Source organism: Centrocercus urophasianus, unplaced genomic scaffold (genome assembly GCF_019232065.1).
Source record: "Centrocercus urophasianus isolate 14NV4802_14NV808 unplaced genomic scaffold, USGS_Curo_1.0 seq_692, whole genome shotgun sequence".
Classification (NCBI taxonomy): domain Eukaryota; kingdom Metazoa; phylum Chordata; class Aves; order Galliformes; family Phasianidae; genus Centrocercus; species Centrocercus urophasianus.
This window is the reverse complement of record NW_024885302.1, coordinates 4143-19579: the sequence shown is the minus strand read 5'-3', so window position 1 is coordinate 19579 and position 15437 is coordinate 4143. Positions and strand designations below refer to the sequence as shown.

General features: G+C 63.7%; 3 protein-coding genes and 2 non-coding genes across 5 annotated transcripts in view; 1 reads left to right on the top strand and 4 right to left on the bottom strand.

Annotated features, from left to right (window-relative positions):
- FHIP1B (FHF complex subunit HOOK interacting protein 1B) overlaps window positions 1–1459 on the top strand; it is a 7028-nt gene extending 5569 nt beyond the window's left edge. The window contains exons 12-13 of the mRNA XM_042837192.1: window positions 126–288; window positions 906–1459. Coding sequence (XP_042693126.1) covers window positions 126–288; window positions 906–1201 — 459 coding nt within the window. The 3' untranslated portion in view covers window positions 1202–1459. The remainder of the gene's footprint in view (window positions 1–125; window positions 289–905) is intronic.
- Window positions 1460–6945: 5486 nt separating this feature from the next.
- Window positions 6946–9911, bottom strand: RPS11 (ribosomal protein S11). Its single transcript, XM_042837188.1, has 5 exons — window positions 9817–9911; window positions 9461–9592; window positions 8505–8580; window positions 7950–8079; window positions 6946–7133 (listed from the first exon to the last, which is right to left on the bottom strand). Exons 1-5 carry the CDS (start codon window positions 9829–9831, stop codon window positions 7010–7012), a joined length of 477 nt encoding a protein of 158 aa, XP_042693122.1. The 5' UTR covers window positions 9832–9911; the 3' UTR covers window positions 6946–7009.
- On the bottom strand, window positions 7687–7778 carry LOC122170398. The gene has a single exon (XR_006171754.1). It is a non-coding gene; the product is annotated as a small nucleolar RNA SNORD35 (small nucleolar RNA).
- Window positions 8305–8395, bottom strand: LOC122170397. Its single transcript, XR_006171753.1, has one exon. It is a non-coding gene; the product is annotated as a small nucleolar RNA SNORD35 (small nucleolar RNA).
- Window positions 9912–11881: 1970 nt separating the features above from the next.
- On the bottom strand, window positions 11882–14116 carry CCKBR (cholecystokinin B receptor). The gene is made up of 5 exons (XM_042837191.1): window positions 13960–14116; window positions 13154–13405; window positions 12821–13085; window positions 12625–12752; window positions 11882–12390 (listed from the first exon to the last, which is right to left on the bottom strand). The coding sequence occupies exons 1-5, from the start codon at window positions 14114–14116 to the stop codon at window positions 11882–11884; spliced, it is 1311 nt and encodes a 436-aa protein (XP_042693125.1).
- Window positions 14117–15437: the final 1321 nt, after the last annotated feature.

Genomic DNA, 15437 nt, shown 5'->3' with positions numbered 1-15437 from the left:
GGTGCTGGCGGCGCTGTCCGTGGTGCTGGCGGCGCTGTCCGTGGTGCTGCCCGCCGCTCCCTCCCTCCCTCCAATCCCATCCTGTCCCATCCATCCCGTCCAGTCCTTTATGTCCCATCCCGCAGGTGCTTGGCTCGGTGAAGAACAAGATCGAAAGCTTTGCTGCCAGCCAGGAGGACTTCCCCACGCTGCTCTTCAAGGCCAAGAAGTACCTGATTGCCCGTGGCAAGCTGGACTGGGCTGATGCACCAGGTGTCATGCCGGCACTGCGCCGCTCAGAGACGTTGGGTGAGATGGGGACAGAGCTGCTGCCATGGGATTGGGGGTACTGAGGGTGCACTGTGTGTGGGGTTACCCGTGGTGCTACATGGGGTGTGGGAGCTGCTCTGAGAAGGCTGGGAGCTTGTGTCCCTCTGTGTGGAGGGCTGGGGGTTGCCACGGTGAAGGGGCTGTGGCACCGGAGTTCAGGGGCTTCACACTGTGTTGCACGGGGGCTGTGTGCTGTTCTGGGTGCTGCATGCAAGACTTGGATCTGCCTCTTCCTGCTGCATGCTACGTGGCACTAGGGGCTGCACTGCTCACGGGGCTGGCTTCTGCTTCTCCATCGCAGCACACAGCTCCCAGACCGTAGCAGCACTGCACAGGGGGCTGCATGCGGCACTGCATGCAAACCGGTCTCTGCCTCCCCCTTGCTGCATTGCACTGGGGGCTGCACGTGGCCCGGCGTGCGGCCTGGGCTCTGCCTCACGTCACGCACCGGGTTGTGCCCCGCGCAGCACCCCAGGCCGTGCACCGGGCTGCGCCCCGGCTTCCACGCCGTGCCCCGTGCCTCGCCCTGCGCCACGTCCCAGGCTGTGCCTGTGGCATCTCGCGTTCGCGGCCCCTCGGCTGACGCAGCCCCTCAGCCCGCAGCCGGAAGCCGTCGCTGGGCGAGCTGATCCTGCGCCACACCAACAGCCCGACGCGGGCGCGGCAGGCGGCACAGCTGGCGCTGCAGCAGGTGCGGGACGGGCCGGTGCTGCAGGCGCTGGCGGGAGCCACGCTGTTCCGCGGCTCGGCCGAGAAGCAGAGCGAGGCGCTGCGGGTCAAGAACGCCGTGTACTGCGCCGTCATCTTCAGCGAGTTCCTGAAGGAGCTGGCGGCCATCGCCCAGGCGCACGCTGTCACCTCCCCGTTCCTCTCCGAGCCGCCCGAGGAGTGACCCTGGCGGCTGCTTTTTAACTGCGCGCGGGGCACGGACCTTTTTAATTTATTTGGGATGAATGTTGTGCCGGGAGCTGGCCCCGGGCGGCCGCGGGGATACGTGGGGACGGCAGGGCCGGACGGTGCCACCTGGCGTGGGGCGGGCTGGCTCTGCCCCCTGCCGCCCCCGTGGCCCCGATGTCACCCATCACCCACCCGCTCCTCTCTATGCAACGCCCCGCTCCGTGGGGTGGCTGTGGGGCAGGGTGGGGGCGCGGGGCCGGGTGGTGCATGGGGGGCCGGTGTGTCTGTGCTGTGTATAAGCCCTTGTGTAATAAAGGGTCTGGTTGAGGGCACTGCTGCTGCCATCTCTGCGGGGCTGGAGAGGAAAGAGCCCCATCTGGGGTTCCCTTCACTGCATCGTGCTGGGGGTAGGGGAGGCTGTGGAATCGTGGGTTCACTGAGGTTGGAAAACATCTCTGAGATCCCCAACCCATTCCCACCATTCACTGACCACGTCCCTCAGTGCCACATCCACGTGGTTCTGGAACGCCCCCAGAGGCAGCGATCCACCCAACTCCCTGGGCAGCCGTGCCAGAGCATCGCTGCTCTTTGGGAGGAAGAATCTTCCCTAATACCCTTCTTGACCTTCCCTGCATGATGGGATGTGTTGGGGGTGTCACTCGAGCCTGTTGTGCTTTTGGGGCCGTGAGGCTGAAGATGTTGGCTGGCACCATGGGTGCCTTTGCGGCCACTGAGTGGCTGCTGCAGGAGGCAGTGGGGCAGATTGCTGAGCTCTTGGGATCTTTGCCCAGCACCGTGACCCATTGGTTGCTGGTGCTCTTGGCTCCAGCCCTGTGTGCTCTGGTGATTCCCATCCAGGGATCTCAGTTCTTGCCAGCACATCCTGCACTGTCCACCCCTTGGTCAATGTTTGCCCCTCAGCAGACCAGGGTGCTGAATGCAGCCCTGTGGCCCACGACGCCGTGCGCCCACCTGCCCACCTCATCCTTCATCAGCAACTCCACAAGTTGCATGCTGGATGCACACAGAGGGCAGCCACTGAGGATGCAATGTGCCCACCACGTGTTTGGGCTGGCATCACAGGCAGCAGCGATGGACTGCCCTCGTCTGGCCCTATGCACACTGGGTGCAGTGGAGGATGTCCTTGCAGGCACCCGCAGCACCACGCAGCCTTCAGCATTCGCCCTGTCCACGTTGGCATCCCCTCCTGCATTCTCACTCTCCAGCTTGACATTCCAGATGCACAAATAGAAGGGCCAACGTGGCTGTGCCTTGGGAGGAGTGCCCTGCTGCTGCTGGCAGCTCTTTCCACCAGATCCATCACATCTCTGGATCCAAGTTCTGGATCAACTTGGATCTCATGGATCCAAGTTGAAGGAGGGAAGATTGAGGTTGGATGTTAGGGGGAAGTTCTTTACAAGGAGAGCGGTTAGGCCCTGGAACGGGCTGCCCAGGGAGGTTGTGGATGCTCCGTCCTTGGATGTGTTCAAGGCCAGGTTGGACGGGGTCCTGGGCAACCTGATCTGAATGTGTGTGTTTGGTGGCCCTGCTAGGCAGGGGGGTTGGAACTACATGATCCTTGAGGTCCCTTCCAACTCGGGTGATTCTGTGATTCTGTGATCTCTGGTTCTTTACACCGAAATATGCTGCAGTAATTTCCTGGTGGAACACGGTTCAACGTGGCACCTGTGTCAGTCAGTGAGCAGCACATCCCAGTGCTCACATCCATCAACCCAACGTTCACCAGAGCCTCTTCCTACAGAGCAGCGCCGGTAGGTGTTCATTATCCATGCAGTGGTTAATTAAAGAAACCAAAGATGCACACAGCTGTAGAAATCCTTCTGCAGGGTAACATCGCTGCTGTGGGGTCATTAGCAGCTCACAGGGCACCATCATCACCAGACTGCTGGCACAGTGGTGCACCCTGACAGCAAAGCAGTGCCAATGGTTCTGGGTTCTCTGTGGCACTGGGATACGCAGGTGCTGGGGTGATGTTTGAGCAGAGATGGGGAGCAGAGCCAGGAATGTTCTGCAGGCAGTGCTCATGGCTGGGGTCAGGAGTCTGGCAGCTGGGAGCAGAGACACAGCCCAGGCCTCCCCTCACCCTGCGGAGCTGCAGGAGCCTCCAAGCAGCTCAGTTTTCCCCCCCACACAGCACTGCAGCTCCTGGGGGTGGTGGGGATCCAAATTTAGGCCCAAGCAGCACTTCTCATTTTTCTGTCCTGAAAACCACTTCCACCAGCAGAGATGCACAGATTGACACCCAAACCCCTTGGAGATGGAACAGCCCTGGCAGCTCCTGCTGTGCTCCGCTTTCCCTGCAGGTGGGCGATGCTGGGGGTGGGGGGTGGGCAGGGTGCAGGGGGGGCCTGGGCACAAATCTCTGTCTGCTGAGATGCCTGAGTGAACCGGGTGCCCACACGCACACACGTGAGCATGGAAGAGCTGCTGGCACTGCATTGCTGGCGTGGGTCCTCCAGGCAGGAGGAGCTCTGATGGATCACAGAGGAAAGGACGCAGCATATCTGTCCTGTGTGGCACAGCGCATCCATCCCAGCCACCCCTCTGCAGTAAGGGACTGGGGAGTGGAGTGGGATGATGCGTCAGTTCCTCAGGGGGGACAAACCCCTGGAGCACAGCTGAGCTGCGTGCAGGGCACTGTGAGCTGGAGGGGACCAGCAGGGACCCATGGGAGGCAGCAGCAGGACTCATCCCTCCCTGGGAGGCCATTGAGATACAGGGAATGGTGCAGATCAGGTCTCCTCTTGCCTTCCTTCCTGCCCAGCCCTGACTCATTTCCTGCCCGTGTGGGGCCAGGTTCCCAGCACTGCCCAGAGCTCACCTCGCTGCAGCCCCACAGCCGAGCTGCACGCAGTGGGGCTCTGTACCCCAAGCAGTGGGATCACAATGTGATGCTCACCCAGGTGTCCTGTGCCACAGCATCTCCGTGCCACAGCGTCCCGTCCCAATGGCTTCAGGGACATTTTCCAAGGCCTGGGGCTGCATTAGGGATGTGGAGGAAGGCTGGGAGGGTGGAGACCCTGACCTCAGCCACTGGGAGCCGTGGGGTCCTTAGGGCTGCATGGCACCAAGCTGATGCCCGATTCTTGGTGCCAACAAAGGCAGCACGCAGGGTTGTAAGGGAGGAGCAGCTCTTGCACTGCAAGCACTGCGTGTGGATGCAGAGCCTCCATCCCCACGTCCCCCCCAGCAGGGGGTCAGCCAGCCCACAGCTGTGGGATTGGGGCGTACCCAGACTGTCACATCTGTGCTCCGAGCTCTGTGCACTGCTGGGCTGCATTGCTGGGCTGGGGATGGTGCACACTTGCTGTTGGCTGGCCAAGCTCCACCTCAAGAGTCACTGGCGTATTTTCAGCCCCACGCAGCTGGCAGCTTCATTTCTGCTCTGCCAATGGCCATCTATGGCTAACAGAAGCCTGTGCTTCCTGCCGCTGTGGGCTGGGACAGGAAGCACAGCTGAGCGGTTCAGCAGCGGCGCTGGCTAACAGTGCAGGGCAGCAGCTCCACTGCCTGCCCTCTGATTGATGCGTGGCACAGAGCCCAAGGCATTCGGGGTCCCGGAGGGATCACCGGTTTGGGGGACCAGGTGCTGGGCAGGGAGCAGTGGGTGCCATTGTGGCTGTTCAGCCTGGAGAAGAAGAGGCTGATGGGGGACTTTATGGCTCTGTACAACTGCCTGAAAGGAGTGCTGAGAGGAGCCTCTGCCCCCAGATAACAGCAAAAGAACGAGACGGAATGGACTCAAATTGCACCGAGGCTGGGTCAGGTTGGGTATTAGGAAGAATTCCTTCCCAGAGTGTTCAGATACTGGAAAGGGCTGCCCCGGGAGGTGGGGGAGTCACCATCCCTGGAGGCGTTAAAGAATTGTGTGGATGTGGTACAAAGGGATGCGGTTTAGTGGGAAAATATTGGTTGTAGGTGGACGGTTGCACTGCGTGACCTCAGGGGGGGTCTTCAGTGATTCTGTGATTCGATGGCATCCCCGAGCAGCAGGGCCTCCTCACCAGTGGCCACGGCGTTCCTCAGCGGGCAGAGCGTCCCCAGGCACCCCCAGAAGGCATAACAGCCCCAAGTGCCACGGCACCTCCGTGCAGCACCGCACACCACACACACAGCAGTGGTGCTTCCAGCACAGTGCGGGGGGCGGAGGGGCAGCTGAGGCAGCTGAGGCTGTGCTCCAGCTTCCCTTCTGCTCCGGGTGCTCGGCCACTCACCGTGCTGTGGAGTGCACAGAGGGCCCCCACTCGGTGCCTGTGGGCTCAGGCGACTCAGCTGCCCCTCTGCATCTGCTTTCCTCACTTCCCACACGCTCGGAATTCCTGCCAGCTGGAATGGAATGGCTCAATCCAAAGGCACCTTCACAGATCACAGGATCATAGAATGACCTGGGTTAGAAGGGACCCCGAGGATCATCGCCTTCCAACCCCCTGCCACACACAGGGCCCCCAACCTCCACATCTGGTGCTGGACCAGGCTGCCCAGAGCCCCAGCCAACCTGGCCTTGAGCACCTCCAGGGGCAGAGCAGCCACAACCTCCTGCAGCCTGCTCCTCTCCGCTCCAGCACCTCACTGCTCTCTGTCAACAACTTCCCCCTTGTCCTGCCAATATCTACACTTGTAAAAAGTTGACTCCCCTCCTGTTTATAACCCCCTTTTAAGTAGTGGCAGGCTGCACTGAGGTCACCCCGCAGCTTCTCTTCTCCATGCTGAACAAGCCCAGCTCCCTCAGCCTGTCTTTGTAGGGAGGTGCTGCAGCCCTCTGCTCATCTCTGTGGCTCCTCTGGACCCTCTCCAACAGCTCCCTGTCTTCCTTGTCCTGGAGGCTCCAGCCCTGGACGCAGTGCTGCAGATGGGGCCTCACGAGGGCAGAGCAGAGGGGGACGATCACCTCCCTGTCCCTGCTGCCACCCCTCTGCTGCTGGAGCCCAGGATCCCGTTTGCTTTCCGAGCTGTAATCACACACTGCTGCCTCATGTTGTTTTTCACCCACCAGGACCCCCAGGTCCTGCTCTGCAGGGCTGCTCTCAAGCAGTTCTTCTCCCACTCTGCACACAGATCCGGGTTGCTCAGACCAAGAGCAAAACCTCGCACTTTGCTGGGTCGAATCTCATCAGGTTCACACAGGCCCACTTTTAGCCTTGACTGAGATCCCTCTGGCAGGGACCCTTCCTTCCCATCCCTTCCTTCCAACCTCACCCCTCAGCTTGGTGTCATCGCCCAACTTGCTGAGGATGCGCTGGAGCCACCACTGATGTCACTGGTGATGCTGAAGAGCAACGGTGCCCCATGGGACATCACTGATCCCCGCCTCCCCCCCAGCAGAGCCATTGAGCACCGCTCTGAACGCGTCCTGCAGAGGGGCTCATTCACTGCTCTGCTCACCTCCTCCAACTGTAAGCAACTGCCACCTCCATCAAACCCACAGCAAAAGCGTTTTCTTGAGCATTAATTCTCATTTGCTTCCACTGCTGACACCACAGCCCTGCAAAACGTGCTCAGAGCTGCGTGTGGAACCACACAGACCTTTCTCATTCAATTCCTATTTGAACTGCCTCTGCACTGCCAGAAGGACAGCACTCATCCCCTGACCCTCACCCACACCAAACCTTCCTTTCTCCCGAGCAGGAAACCAGAACAGAGCCTGCTTAACGCCATCACACTTCCTCAAGAACCGACTCATGCATTTCTGTGCTGTTCACTTCACACCATACACGTAAGGAAGACTTTAGAAAACTTTTATTTTTCCTTTTATTTTTCCCAATTGTGCTCCACACGCTGGCTTTTAAAACTTCTGGAACTGCTTCTTGGTGCCAGCAGCCTTCGTGACTTTGAGGACGTTGAACCTGACAGTCTTGCTGAGGGGCCGGCACTCCCCCACGGTGACAATGTCTCCAATCTGCACATCCCTGCAACGAAACGACAGCAGAGGCTGTGAGTTTGCAGCTGTTTGCTCTGCAGCAAGGATGCGTGCAGCGCATGACGTCGGAAACGCTGCTGTGCAACCCCAGCAGAAGTGACCTTGCATCATCAGAGCTGCAGAACAAGGAGCTGCCATCTGAAGTGCTGCAGGGATGACTGTGCTGAAACAGAAGCGCTCAGCCCCTGAGCTGCCAGCATCGGTCGCTCTGGGCATCAACCCAATGAGAAGTGGGGCTCCCACAGAAGCGGGATGAGTGCTGAGCACCCAAAGGGAAACCCTTCAGCCACCACGAGTTTCCCTTCCAGTCACTTACAGACCTGAAGGACTCCTTAAGCCAGCATGGCTGGGCTGGTATTTGGGCTGCTCCAGGCACACGCTTCAGAAACGTGCAGGAGATGGACATGGCAGCCTCTGAACCCCTCTGCCCTCAGCATTTGCTTTGGAAACATCAGTCCAAACTTTCTTTTGCTTCCCCCTTTCTCAAGAACCACACAACTGTCACACTGTGGCTCCACGTCAAGCTGACTGACTGGAACACGTCTGACGGTTCAGCTGGCGCCACCGGCGTTGTCAGCATCCCCTTCACCAACAGGGGCTCTGAAGACCATCGTGAGTTCAGACATCACCACCAGCAAACAAGCTCCAGGTCAGCAGCAGGAACAGAACCGTCCCTCCCAGCCCGACGCGCTCACCCACTTTCAGCAGAGCCTGGGCTGAGCACGGCACGGATTACATCTGCAGTGATGTGCATGGAGCTCACAGCTCCTTCCTGCCACCGGGGCAGCGGGGCTGCTGGACGCACCTGAAGCAGGGGGAGAGGTGCACAGACATGTTCTTGTGGCGCTTCTCAAAGCGGTTGTACTTGCGGATGTAGTGCAGGTAGTCGCGGCGGATGACGATGGTGCGCTGCATCTTCATCTTGGTGACCACACCTGGGGGCGAGAGCGGAGGGAGGGGAGGACAGGAAGCATTCAGTGACCGGCAGCAAAACGTGCTGGGGACCCGCTGCAGAATGGAGGCTTTAAGAGCCCAGACCAGCAGTGCAGTGTTTCACACGTGGAGGCAGGGCCCCTCCGTTCCAGGAACTTCCTACAGCCAACACTGCCTGCACCACCGACCCAGCAGCCGCGCTGCAGAGAAACACCCACAGCTCCTTGTAGCAGGCATCAGCAAAGCCTTTTGGCCTTGTCCTCACAGCCCCTTCACCATGAGGCTTGGAAGACCATCGTGAGAATGACATCATGTGCAGCCCAAGGACCTGAGCTGTGTTTCCCAGCAGCTCCAGATCAACGCTCTGGGCTCTGTGCTGATCTGCTCTGGTGGCATCACGTGCTTACGGTGCTGCTGCACAACTCACCTGACAGGATTCGGCCACGGATGGAGACATTACCAGTGAAGGGGCACTTCTTGTCAATGTAGGTGCCCTCAATGGCCTGCAAGAGAAACAATGGTCACAGATCATAGAACGGCCTGGGTTGAAAAGGACCACGATGATCACCCAGTTCCAACCCCCTGCTCTGTGCAGGGTCACCAACCAGCAGACCAGGCTGCCCAGAACCAGAGTCAGTGTCTGGACAGGCAGCTCTGGACAGAGGCTCAGTGATGGTGCTGAGGACTTGTGAGTGCTGCAGCTGATACAACAAGAGATCCAAAGGAACCTGGACAAGAGCCCACATGAAGTTAATAAGGTGCAACAAGGCCAAACGCAAAGTACTGCACATCAGCTGGAGCAATCCCAGACATGAGTACAGGCTGAGGGAAGAAGTCACCGAGAGCAGCTCTGTGGAGAAGGGCTAAGGGGTTCTGGTGGATGACATGGACATAAGGCAGCAGTGTGCATTCACAGCCCACAAGGCCAGCAGTCCTGCAGGCAGCACCAACAGAGGGGGCAGCAGGCAGGGAGGTGATTGTGCCCCTGTCTGCCCTCGTGAAGGGTCCCATATGGAGCACTGCATCCCCTGGGGTCCCCAGCACAGGAGGGACTTGGGGCTGTGGGTCCAGAGGAGGGCACAGGGATGCTCAGAGGACAGAGCACCTCTGTATGGAGACAGGCTGAGAGAGCCGGGGGTGTTCAGCTCGGAGAAGGGAATGCTCTGGGGAGACATCATGCGGCCTCCCAGTCCTTAAAGGGAGCCTATAAGCAAGAGGGGGAGCGACTCTGTACCCAGGCAGCCAGCGACAGGCCCTGAGCAATGGGAGACCTCCAACCCTGGAGGATGGGAACTGAGTGACCTCCGAGGTCCTTTCCAGCCTCCCCACTTTACGAGCCCATGAAACGCAGCGCTGCGGGGCTCAGCACACAGCCGGCCGTACCTCCTTGGGTGTCTTGAAGCCGAGGCCGATGTTCTTATAGTAGCGGGGCAACTTCTCCTTGCCGCCCTCGCCCAGCAGGGCCCGCTTTTTGTTCTGGAAGATCGTGGGCTGCTTCTGGTACGCCCGTTCGGTCTGAGGTGGGGAAAAACGGCATCACAGACGGCCTCGGGCCCACCGAGACCTCACCGCGGCCTCCATCCCGCGGCCTCCCCCCGCCACCCCAGCGCTCGGTGCCCCATCCATACGGACGACGCCCACCCCGGGGCTCCTCTCCGGCCCCACAGCCGGCCCCCCCAACCCCCGTGTGAGGCCAGGCGGATTGCAGACACCACGGCCCAGCGCCCCGCGGGCCCCACCTGCGTGTCCGCCATCTTGGAGAGCGCGGCGGAAAAGGAGCGCGCGTGGTGCGCGGCGCCGCTTATCCGGGGCGGAACCGGAATGGACGTAACCGGAAGAGGGAGGGGGAAGGAACAGGAAGTTGCCTTGTGGGGGTGGGGACATGGCCTGCGGCTGGGGTTGTGCGCATGCGTGAGGCGGCCGCGCGGGGTGGGGTGGGCGGGGAGCCGCAGCTTCAGTCGGACGGGTGGAGCGGCTCCGGGTCCGGGCCGACATGGGATGGCGGGGTTGGAGGGGACCCCGCAGCCCCGCCCGCGGTCTGGGTGCCCCCAGCTCGGGGTCCCGGCGCCTACCCGCCTGCCCTCGTTGGCCGACCCCCCCGCCGTGTCACTGCTGACCCCGGCTCAGCCCCTCCTTTCCTCCTCCGCGATTTCTGCTGCCGTTTCTCGCTCGCTCCCCTCGTCCGTGCGCTGCTCCCCCCGGGCACCCAGCCCTGCTAATGCGAGCTCATTGCCTTCCCGACCTGCGTTTCGCTCAGCGCTCTGCTCCCTGCCCGTCCTGTTCCACGCGTGTCCCGGGCTGGTGGTGTCCCGGAGCCCACGGCCAGCTGCTTCCCTGTGCCACGCGTGTGATGCTCCTCCAGCCCCGTGGGCGAGCAGGGCTGCAGAGGGGCAACCGCTGGGATTTCCGGCCCCGTTGCTCTTTCGGCCCTACGCTGTGCAATGCAGGGCCGTGCTTTGGTGCTGCTGGCCCTTGGGGACATCCCACGTGGACTCAGCCCCCCAAGCTGAGCCCTAGTGGGGGCACAGGTGATGTCCTCAGCCATGTCGCTGTGAGGGCTGGGCCTTAAGGTCAGAGCACCGTGGTGCCCCTTTCCCCACATCACAACAGAATTGATTCTCGTGGTCTCTAGTCAGGTTTTGGGTGAGATTTCGGGGCTCCTGACTGCCCAGGAGGGGAGTCAGCTCTTGGAAAGGGGAGATGACAGCAGGACAAGGGGAAATGGTTTGGAGTTGAGGGAGGGCAGCTGGAGGTTGGATGTCAGGGGGAAGTTGTTTAGAGAGAGAGTGGTGAGGGGCTGGAACAGCTGCCCAGAGAGGCTGTGATGCCCCGTCCATCCCTGCAGGTGTTCAAGGCCAGGTTGGATGGGGCCCTGGGCAGCCTGGGCTGCTGTGAGATGGGGAGGTTGGTGGCCCTGCATTGGTGGGGGGTTGGAGCTTCGTGATCCTTGAGCTCCCTTCAACCCGGACCGTTCTGTGATGCTGTGACTGTGGGAAATGGAGTTCTGCCGGTCACGGTGGGCAATGGAGTCCCGCTGGGGAATTGTGGGAGATGGAGTCCTATAGTGCTCGGTGTGGGACGAGTCCCACTGGGCACTGCGGGAGATGCAGCCCCGTTCGTAGGGGAGAAGGCTGCAAAAAGCACTGCGGGACGCGGATCCCATCGGGACGCTGAGAACGTACTCGAGTGCCGAGCGCGGTTGCGTTAAGCGCAGACGTGAGCGTGTGTCCGCAGCGCTGTGCTGCCGCGCAGCGGCTGTGTGCGCCCCGAGCGGGCACGGCCGTGCCAACCCGCACAGCTGCGCGTGTCTGCGGTCAGCGCTGTGCGCTGCGGAGCTGACTGTGCCCGCCGGGGGAGACCGCGGCACCGCTCGTGGCTCCGGGAGCGACCCAACCGCGCCGCGCCGCTCCGTGCCGGTCCGGTCCCTGCCGTGCGGGACTCGATGCCGGCGCGGGGCAGAAGAAGCGCAGCAGGCGGCACCGGACCAAGGCTTTATTGCGGCCGGAGCGGTGAAACCGGGGAGCGGCGTTTCCCCCTCGCCGCCCCACCTCCGGCCCTGCCCCACGGCCCCCCACGGGAAGGGTGAAGGCAGTGCGAGGCCGCCGCCGGCCCCGTCTCCGCCTCCCGTGCCCGTCTCGCATCTCCTCGCCTCCCCACGCACGGGCACCACGGCACGGAGCCCACGGGCACCGCGTGCGGGGCGGCACCGGGGCGCAGAGGAGGCAGGGATCCGGGGGACGACCGCGGGGCCGCGCCGGGGCACGAGCGAATTGTCGCCGGGGGGCGGCGCGGGGCCGGGCGGGTTCAGGGGGGGCCGAGGCTGCTGACGGTGGTGTAGCTGAACTTGGAGAGCGACGCGTTGGCGTTGGCCACGTCCTCGTCGGGCGCGCGGCGCGGGCAGGAGCGGCGGCAGCCGGCGCAGGTGCCCAGGAAGGCGGCGCGGAAGCGGCGGTTCATGAAGCAGTAGATGAGCGGGTTGGCGCAGGCCGAGGTGTAGGACAGCAGGTGGATGAAGGAGATGGGCGTCCCCGAGAGCGCGCGCTGCGCCGCCCGCGGAGCGAAGGCACGCCACGTGTTGGCCGCGAAGATGGGCAGCCAGCAGAGGAAGAACATGGCCACGATGACCACCAGCATGCGGATCACGCGCCGCTTGGCCACCAGCTTCGCCTCCGAGCTGTTGATGCGCGCCCGCTCCTGCTGCGCCCCCGCCGCTCCCAGCGCCCGCAGCTCCAGCGCAGCGCCCGGCCGGGAGAGCTGCAGGTAGCAGCCGTCACCCTCGTCACAGGCAGGCAGTGGGTCTGTGCTGCGCTGAGCTGCGGGCAGGAGAGGCGCGGTCATGGATGTGGCGCCATCGGGACCCAGGTGGCACCGGGCAGCGCCACCTGGGGGGTGGCATCGGCACAGAGCGGCGCGGCCTCCACCAACGCGGTGCGGATATCAGCAAGGGCCTTGGCAAAGGGACCTGGCACGGTGCTCAGCCCCGCCGCTCGCCCTGGGATGAAGGCACTGATCAGAGCCGCGTGGCTCCTCATTCCCCAGAGCCTCACCTGCTGCTTCCCCCTTGATGTCCAGCTCAAAGCGGATCCCTCGGTACAGCTCGCGGGAGATGAGCCCGTAAGCCACGATCATCACCACGCCCGGAATGAAGAAGAGGACGAGGAGCAGCAGGACATACCTGGAATTCCAGCGCCCGTGGCTCGGCAGCCCTCGCCCCCCCCGCGCCGTGCGTTGCCCCCCACTCACCATGCCTGCCTCACGTGCTCGCTGGGCCAGGCGTGAGTGCACTGGCTGAGGGGCGGGCGGGCGCCGGGCACGGGCAGCAGCCGCGTGGTGCTGTACACAGCGTAGGGCAACATGAGCAGCGCTGAGAAGAGCCAGGTGCTGGCGATCACCCGGCAGGCGTGCGAGCGCGTCTGCCACACGCGGGACTGCAGCGGGTTGCAGATGGCGCTGTACCGCTCGATGGCGATGGCCACCAGGCTGAAGGTGGAGACCGAGACGGAGACGCCTGCGGGCAGCGAAGGGTGAGCGGCAGCGCGGCGCGGCGCGGCGCACGGCCCCCGACCCGCGTCGTACCCATCAGGTAGGCCATCAGCTTGCAGACGGCCTCTCCGAAGATGAAGGTGCCCATGAGGTTGGGGATGAGGGTGAAGGGCATGCAGCAGAGCGCCAGCATCAGGTCGCTGAGCGCCAGGGACAGCAGGAAAGAGTTGGTGACGGTGCGCAGGCGGCGGTTGAGGAGCAGCACGGCCACCACCAGGGCGTTCCCGCAGACGCTCAGCACGAAGATCAGCGCGTACAGCAGGACGCGCACCGTCAGGTCCAGCTCTGCGGGTGCACGGTCACAGGCAGCGCAGCGCGGCCGGGAACGGCTCCGCGTGCCAGCCCTGCGCTGTGCCCGGGAGCTCCTGCGGCCGTCCCTGCGGCGCACGCGGTGCCAGGACGCGGTGCCAGGACGCGGTGCCACGCGGGCCGAGCTCCAGCACGGGGACAGCGGGCGGGCGGCGGGAACGCGGTGCTGCCGCTCCCCGAGGCCGAACCCTGCCTGTCCCGAGTCCCGCTCCTCCCTCGGACGCGCCCGCGGCCGCCGTCACCGGGAGCGGAGCGGTCCGGCGCGGGCATCACCCGGCGCTGCCATCCGCGTGCGCGGGCAGCGCGATGGGGCGCTGGAGAGGGGGGATCCCTGGGGTTCCCAGGCTTCCCTCCCGCCTCCGCTCGGGACGCTCGCTGCCCCCGCGCAGTCCGAGCCCACGCCGGGACCGCCGTGCGCTGAGCACCGGGCGATGCTGGGGACGCGACGCACCGGGAGGGAGCGGCTCCTGTGCGGGGCCCCGCGGTGCGCCCCGTCCCGTCCCTTCCCGCCCGCTCCGCTCCGCTCTCACCTTTGGGCGCCGGCGGCCCCCGGAAGCCCCTGCGGAGGAGGTCGCAGGCGGAGCCGTTCCAGGTGGGGCCGGTCCCGGTGCCGTTGGCGGAGCCGCTACCGTTCCCGGGGCGGCAGAGCAGCTCCTGCAGGGACTCGTTCAGTCGCCTCGGGTCCATGGCGGAGCCCTCAGAGCCGCCCCGCGCCCATCGCGCCCTCCTCGGCAGCACCGAGGACGGCACCGGGGGGCTCCGCCAGGACCGCTCCGCTCCGCGCCGCCTCGCGCGTTTCGGAGCCACCGAGAGAGTGAGCGGGGGGCGGCGCCGGCGGAGGGGAGCGGGGCGGGGCGGGGCCGGGGGCGGCGAGGGGAGGTGGAGGGAGACCGGAGGGGGAGGGGGCGGCGGGGCCGGACCGGAGCCGAGGGTCTGAGCTTCCCGCCCCGCCGGAGCCCCCCGCCGCTCCCCGCAGCATTCCCCCGTGCCCGAGCAGCCTCCGCCCGCCGCTCCCCGCCGCTGTTTGCGCAGCCCCCCCACTCTGTTTGCTGCAGCTGGGCCGCTCCCAGCCGGGGCCGCGCCGGGGTCCCCCGGGGGTGCGAGGCCGCTCCCTCTGCTGCCGCGTCCGAGGCTGCGGGGATCCGTCCCGGCCTCACCCCGGTCCCTCCCGTTCCCAGAACCATCCCTGTCCTCATCCCATCTCGTCCCTGTTCCCTTCCTCTCTCGTCCTCTCCCTTTCCCACCCTCTCGCTCATCCCCTTCCCCATCCCTGTCCCATCCTCACCCTGGGTCACCCGTGGTTCTCGCCCTTATCCCCGGCCCCATCCTTGTCTCGATCCCTCTTCCCGCCCCCCTCCCCCGTCCCACCCGATCCCATCCCCAGCCCCGTTGCTGTCCCCATTCCCATTCGTGTCCCACGCTTGTTCCAACCCCATCTACACCCCTTCCTATACCTATCCCCATTCCTGTCCTATCTCTATCACTACCTCTGTCCTTGTTCTGAACCCATCCTTGTCCCTTCCCTTTCCTTCCCTGTACCCATTCCTATCCCATCTCCACCCTGGGCTGTCCTTCTCCTCTGCCCCCTTCCCCTCCCTATCCATGTCCTGCTCTTATTCTTGCTCCCATCTCTGTCCCCTGTCGTTCCCTCCTTATCCTTATCCAAATCCTTGTTCCTGTTCCCCTCCCCGTTTCTGTTCCAACACTGCTCATGCCCTCATCCCCATCCCTCTCACCTCCCACCCTGCCATTTTTGACCCTTCCTGTCCCACCCCCATCTCAGTCTGCCCCTGTGCCCCTTTCCCTATCACCATCCCATCCCTATCCCTGTCCCCATCTTCATCTCCATCCCATTCCCACCCCACTCTCACCAACACAGTCCCTGTTTCTGCTGTGCTGAGAGCCCCCAACCCCCCCAGGTGCAGCCCGGTGCCCCCCCTGCCCCACTCCTGCTCTGCATCCTGCCCCATCCCTGCATCTCCTATTGTAAGGGACAACGCCGCGCTCC

Excerpts from the sequence above, each read along its gene's own strand:
- CCKBR (XM_042837191.1), bottom strand. The coding sequence starts at position 14,116 with ATGGACCCGAGGCGACTGAACGAGTCCCTGCAGGAGCTGCTCTGCCGC. Across the intron at positions 13,086-13,153 it reads GCTGATGGCCTACCTGATGG|GCGTCTCCGTCTCGGTCTCC; the intron begins GTACGACGCGGG and ends CGCTGCCCGCAG. Across the intron at positions 12,753-12,820 it reads GAGCACGTGAGGCAGGCATG|GTATGTCCTGCTGCTCCTCG; the intron begins GTGAGTGGGGGG and ends CTGGAATTCCAG.
- RPS11 (XM_042837188.1), bottom strand. Across the intron at positions 8,581-9,460 it reads GCTTCAAGACACCCAAGGAG|GCCATTGAGGGCACCTACAT; the intron begins GTACGGCCGGCT and ends TTTCTCTTGCAG. Across the intron at positions 8,080-8,504 it reads CCGTGGCCGAATCCTGTCAG|GTGTGGTCACCAAGATGAAG; the intron begins GTGAGTTGTGCA and ends TCTCGCCCCCAG.